Source organism: Trachymyrmex septentrionalis, unplaced genomic scaffold (assembly GCF_001594115.1).
Source record: "Trachymyrmex septentrionalis isolate Tsep2-gDNA-1 unplaced genomic scaffold, Tsep1.0 scaffold66, whole genome shotgun sequence".
In the NCBI taxonomy this organism is placed as follows: Eukaryota; Metazoa; Arthropoda; class Insecta; order Hymenoptera; family Formicidae; genus Trachymyrmex; species Trachymyrmex septentrionalis.
Window position 1 is genome coordinate 2,091,430 of NW_017305843.1, and position 6,515 is coordinate 2,097,944.

Sequence of the window (6,515 nt, forward strand, 5' to 3'; positions counted from 1 at the left end):
GCGCAAGAAAATACAACACAAGAAAATATAATGCAAGAAAATAAAATGCAAGAAGATAAAATGCCAGAAGATAATATGCAAGAAGATAAAATGCAAGAAGATAAAATGCAAGAAGTTACAATGCAAGAACATACAATGCGAGAAGATACAATGCAAGAAGATACAATGCAAGAATCAATAGAATTTGAGAAAGAAGCTCTAGTTCTTATGAATATTGAACATGAATCTTGTCAGTCCGAAATTGACTTATCAGTGACGAAAACTGAAATCTTGGAAAAAGAGAAATCTGAAGTTGATGCAGAAAGCAAAGCTTCTAACGACCTTAAAGAATTGACCGTAAAAGACGAGAGTAAAATTTGTAACACCGATCAACAAGATACGATGGAGGCCTGTAAAATTAATGTAAGTGAAGAGATTGCTGAAATTGTTACAAACAAAAAATCAGAAATAGATACAACTGTAACTGTCGAACAATCGGAAACAAACACTGTAGATATAATTTCTCAGGAATCACAAGTAAAGGTCGTTAATAAACAGTCACTAGTTGCGAATTATGATAGCGATTCCAATGATAATGGTAGCGATAATGTTTTCGAACCTGATGTGACACAAATAAACGATTCTAAAGATTGTGTTGCCCCGATAGAGCAAAAAACGGATGAAGAGCAGTACAAAAAATCACCTAATAAAGAAAAAGATATCGACAGCACAAATTTAGTTTCTGATGTGCCTCAAGAACCAGCGTCTACCGAACAACAATTAGAACCTTCAGAAACGAAATTATTGAATCAAGATGTAACTATAGTCACAGAGCAAAACATAAAAATTAACGAACAAAAATGTATCGACGAAACACAAGTCAAATCTGCCTGCAATAACCTTGAATATCGTTCTGATCATTCAACAATGCTTTTAATTAAGGATGAACTTCGAGAGGAAACGAATATTCAGGATATTCCTACTACTGATAATTCTAAAGTGTTAGATGTGACGAAGCTTTCAGTAGCTTCAGTCACGATTGAGGAGACAACTGAATCTCTTCAAAACAAAAGTTTTGAGATGACTACCGGTCATAGCGAGAAAAATAGAGAATATCTCAACAATTCAATTAATAATACGAAAACAGTCGAGATGCAAGCCACTCGAGATATTCTTGAGACAACGGAAAAGGCAGATTGTTTAATATCTGAAAATGATTTCAACGAAAGCGATGCAAATAAAAGCACAAAGATTTCGCTTACTCGAGAAAGCACGGAATGTAATGCTACGGACAATCAAGTGACTGACGTACTTCATATAACAGAGCAAGCAAAAAATGTGGACGAGAAATTAGATGTCAATTTAGATATCGAGAATATCGCAAAATCGAAAAGTGTAAATGAACTTAATTCTGAGGAATTGCCTATTCCGTGCAAAAGATTTAAAGAAGATCTCGACCGCGGTAATGAAGACAATAAATGGGACGAGAAGTTGCAAGAAGAATGTTTGACTAAACCGTTCACGGAAGAGGTGAATTTACCATTAATTCAAACAGAATCAGGTATTATGCTAGCAAAGTTGGATAGTACTTTAGATGTGGATAAATCACACACGTGGAAAACTGAGAGTGCAAGTTTAGAAGGAAGCACGTCTTTGGATGCCTTGTATAATTCAAATTCAATGTCCACGAAGATAGACAATGTTAATAACTTGGACAGTTGCAACAATCAAAATGAGCCTTTTAGTATAAACATGAATGTAAATAAGATTACGGAAAATTTTGATAAGAATGAACCTTCAGATGCAAATAATGAATCGACGACATTTTCCGCTCAGAAGATTATTTCAGAAATTGGTACTGTAAAATCTGATCCAAAGAAAGAAGCCAGTAAGAGGCTGATCGATGCCTCGGATATAGAAGATGTTCCTCCGTTAAAATCTAAGCCTCCGTATATGGAAACCGATGATAAGACACTGGAAAATTTAACAGATTCCGATATGCAAACGCCTAAGACTTTAGATACCTCCAATGAGGCCGAAAAGTTAAAGCTACAAACCGAGGATGAAGCGAGATCAACAATCTCTACAACGCAATTGTTTCAAAATGATTTCAGTATAGTAAACGATTCCGTAGCTGTTGCCGAAGATTCAAAGAAGGTCGATTTAGAAACTGTAGAGAGGGAAGAATCTTCCGAAATTCAGGACATCGAAATGAAAAATATTTCTGAAGCTTCTGATGATTCGACAGGCGTGGATAACGAAGATGTTTTTAATGTACCGGAAGAAACAGATCCCTTAGAATGTACTGATGATGCTTTAAAGAATATTACAGAAGATGCGTCTGATACTTCTAAGATAAGTATTCGCGTAAAGCCGGCATCTGATTTGGTTTATGAGGGATGGAAATTGGACAGCACTACAGAAACGCCAAAGATCTCGCGAAAGCGGCGAAACAGCGCTCATGAATCGAATTCCGAGGATGGAGCAGCGAAGCAAGAAGATGAAGAGATGATGGGTGGCAAAAGGATGAAGTTACGCGCAAAACGTTTGCCGGATAAAGAATTACGAAAGTCCATCGAGGAAAGTCGTGGAGTGGCAGTGAGCTCTGAGGACGAGGCTGTGAAATGTGATCCTGATAATGCAGCGGAGCACGCGAATAAAGAGGGCAGCGGTGGTGATCCGAATATTATGCAAACAACGGCGAACGACAAAAAGATTAGAGGTCGTCCTAGAGGTAGAAAGAGGCGTGGTTTTCGGGGTGGTGGACGTCCGAGTCGGCCAAAACTTGCAGAATTTCAGGGCGATCAAACGTCGCCTGGTGCTCATCCTGATGAAACACCTAACGATACTTTAAATACACAGAAGAAACGGAAAAAACGTAAGTATACATACGTATAGTGATATGGGATATGCAGTATTTGTGAAAGTCTCTTAGCTGAAAAAATTTTTTTACAGGAAAAATGGTCTTGGGCTTAGAAATAGGTAGAGATATCTCGTTGGAGACGGATACACCAGCACAGGATGAAACGCCTGTTAGACAATCAAGAAGAATAGCGCAGTTGAAAATAAAGGAACAAGCAGACAGGCGTAGAATCGAGGAGGAATCTATGCGTGAGATAGAAGAGAAAAAAGAATCAGAAAAGAAAAAAAGAAAAAAGCAGAAGGTAAGTAATTATTTTATGTTAAACATATGAAAAACTGTAACTATAATTTATATAAGTAATTCTTATGTTTCGCATAGCCGGAAAGCGAGGAGGAAGTTATCATAAAAGAAATTGAAAAGGAGAAAAAGTCCAAAAAGAGACGTCGAAAGAGGAAGAAAAAGAAGATGCTTGCTAAATTTAACGAAGCGAACCCATGGCAAAGTTCATCTGGATCTAGCAGTGACGAAGAGAATGACAATGAAGATGAAGAAGAGGATATGGATGAAGATATGGAAAGCGAAGAATCTTTATTGTTTAAAAGTGATCATGAATTTTCTCCTGAGAGTGATCTCGAAAAGGATCATGAACCTCAACCTTTAAGACGTGCTAGAACAGCACAAAAGGGTAAGTTCTTTAAAAAATAAATTTATATAATGGAACTCTTATTCAACTATTCTATTATATCTATCTTCTATTAGCTCAAAGTGATGTCGAAGAAGCTGAGGATGAATATGCCTGTCAGAAATGTGGCAAGGCTGATCATCCCGAATGGATTCTTTTGTGCGATTCTTGCGATAAAGGTTGGCATTGCTCCTGTCTCAGACCAGCTCTTATGCTTATACCCGAAGGCGACTGGTTCTGCCCTCCGTGCCAACATGTAAGTTTATATTTTCTTTATATAATCTTCTATTATTTTTATACAATTATTTTTTAAATTGTCCGCACATAAATACATAAATATTGCACATTTTTCATAAGGTTTCATATATATGTATAAATGTACTTAATAAAATAAATTATCTTTCAAGACTTTATTGGTGACCAAATTACGGGAGACTCTAAAAACACTAGATCAGTTAACAAAAAGACACGAAAATGAAGTGCTACGAAAGAAACGATTGGCTTTCGTCGGCATAAGTTTGGATAATGTACTTCATAAAGGCGAAACACAACACGGATCGAAAGGATCGCAAGCATCCAGTCAAGAATCAGACAACGGTGAATACCATGTATATCTTTATATTGCGTTTAAGTTCTTTTAAATAATGACATTATGTTAATTAATATTATCGTGTATTACTATAGTATACGCGATTAATCTATTTTTGTAGAATCTTCAGAATCTTCTTCGTCGGGCACTAGTTCCGAAATATCGAGTAGCGAGGAAAGTGAGGAGCCAGTTTATCAGTTACGAGAACGTCGGTGCGCCAGCACCTACAAGTTTAATGAATATGATGATATGATTAATGCTGCAATTCAAGATGAAGTTGAAGCAGTTCAAGGTGCTGGCAATCAAGGAAGAGGCAAGGATATTGCAACGATTGTTAACGCGGAAAAAGAAGAGGCACAGGTAGGTTAAAATAATTATAAATAGATATATACAATAGAAACGTAATACATATTATCAGACATAATATGCTACATTTATTTATTTTACAGGCTGAAGCATTAAAAATGACGCAGTTAGAAGAGGACAAGGATGATACGGAATCAAAGCCGGAAAAAGAAAGTGATGAAGAATATAAGATTGAGAATGAAGATGTGATCGATGATATAGAAGAGGAACAAAATACGGTTGCTAGGAACAAAATACGATTGTTAGCACGTAAGAAACATCGGAAGCTGAATAGCCTTGACATAAGCAGTGAAGACGATCCGGATAGTGATGAAGATTTCAAGGGTACAAGCTCCGAAGAAGAGGAGGACTTTGATGATCATATGACATCATCTGATGACAGCTTTGCCGATGTAAAACGTCGTGGTAGAAAGGGCGATTCGCGACCTGTTAGAAGATCTACTAGGGCGCGCATGACTAGGGCCTACGATGATGATTTTAGTAAGTTTTGACAATGAAATTGTTTATTTTACTTTTTAATATCTGTATATTTTCTATGTGTATTTATTAATGTATTCTTGAAACCGGTTAAAATAATTTCATATTTTTTTTTACTCAAAAAAACCTTCAATTAACTTTTTAAACTAAGCTATAAAAGATAAGAATAAAGATTAAATCCGTGGAACTTGTTCTAATTGACTGTTCTACAATTTACATAAAACCATATGTCATATTTGGATTTTATACAATATTTTGTTATATAAATATTGTTTAATTTAATTGTATAATTTACATAAATAATTAAATTTTTATCTGAAGATTTTAAATTATTTGTCAAATGATTATCATTTATGCATTTAATTTATATAATACGATAGTTTTATTTATATAATACGAAATTTATATATTAAGAAATAGAATTTAAAGAATTAAAATAGACATATAGAATTTTTGAAATACAGTAATTTATATCATCTAATTTACATTAATTTTTATAATAAAAATATTTGATTATAATTTTAGAGTAAAACTTTAAAAAATTATTTAAATAAACTTCGTTTTAGTTAACGATGACAGTGATGAGAGTGCTCGACCAAAGAGAAAGAAATCGCGATCCATATGGGGAGATTCGGATAGTGAAGACAGCGATAATTCGTGGAGGCAGAGAAAGAAAAAGTACGATGCATAATATATAATATATATTATTAAAAATAATATATTAAACACACACACACACACACACACACACACACAACATTATTACAAAAAAAAATATTTAAAATATTATTTTTGAAATTATTGTAGAAGCAGAACAATATCAACGTCCAGAGTCAGGACAGTACCTAAAACAAAGGGCAAGAAGAAAAAAAAGAGAAAACGTATAATAGAATCTGATAATCAGAGCGAAAATGACGAAGAAGATGAGCCGAAAATTGAAGCACAATGTGAACCTAATTTAGAAGACTTCAATACTACTCTAAATGAGATAATGGACGTTAATAAACAAGAAAATTTTGAAACTTCTTTAGGCGAAGGTAATGTTGAAATAAAAGATGATAGATTACAAGAAGAACCAACAGCTGCAGCAACAGCAGCAGCAACTGCTGCTGTTTCAGATGTCCCAATTTCACAAATTCAGCAGCCGTCAGAAATAGTACCGATTCAAAAAATCAAAAAGGTAAGTACATTTTAATTAATTATTATTACAAAAGTTTAATATTTAATGTTATTTTTTTTAGGACATTGTGCCTAAACCGAAAAAAGCTCCTGGTATTAGACGAAAAGTATGTATATTTCATATCTTTATTTAACGATTGATTATGAACAGGGTTGGCGAGTAATATTACTTGTAACATCGTTAGCATTACAAGTTATTTTTTTCGGTATCGAATGGATAACTACGTTATATTTTCTTCTGAGTAACACAGTTATATTTGTTGTCGAAAAAAGTAACTAATAAGATCATTACTATTACTTTTCTTTTATTTCTCTTTTAATAAAGAAAACTCAAAACTAATAAATGTGTGTGTGTGCGTGTGTTGTGTGTACAGCTTTAT

At 34.2% G+C, this 6,515-nt stretch overlaps 1 protein-coding gene across 2 annotated transcripts in view; it reads left to right on the forward strand.

Annotated features, from left to right (window-relative positions):
* Nucleotides 1-6,515, forward strand: part of LOC108753179 — an 18,683-nt gene that overhangs the window by 6,661 nt on the left and 5,507 nt on the right. For both annotated transcript variants that reach the window (XM_018494549.1, XM_018494548.1), the window contains 10 exons: nucleotides 78-2,857; nucleotides 2,935-3,143; nucleotides 3,221-3,527; nucleotides 3,602-3,780; nucleotides 3,932-4,121; nucleotides 4,235-4,473; nucleotides 4,563-4,959; nucleotides 5,523-5,634; nucleotides 5,764-6,136; nucleotides 6,198-6,242. In XM_018494549.1, coding sequence (XP_018350051.1) covers nucleotides 78-2,857; nucleotides 2,935-3,143; nucleotides 3,221-3,527; nucleotides 3,602-3,780; nucleotides 3,932-4,121; nucleotides 4,235-4,473; nucleotides 4,563-4,959; nucleotides 5,523-5,634; nucleotides 5,764-6,136; nucleotides 6,198-6,242 — 4,831 coding nt within the window. The remainder of the gene's footprint in view (nucleotides 1-77; nucleotides 2,858-2,934; nucleotides 3,144-3,220; nucleotides 3,528-3,601; nucleotides 3,781-3,931; nucleotides 4,122-4,234; nucleotides 4,474-4,562; nucleotides 4,960-5,522; nucleotides 5,635-5,763; nucleotides 6,137-6,197; nucleotides 6,243-6,515) is intronic.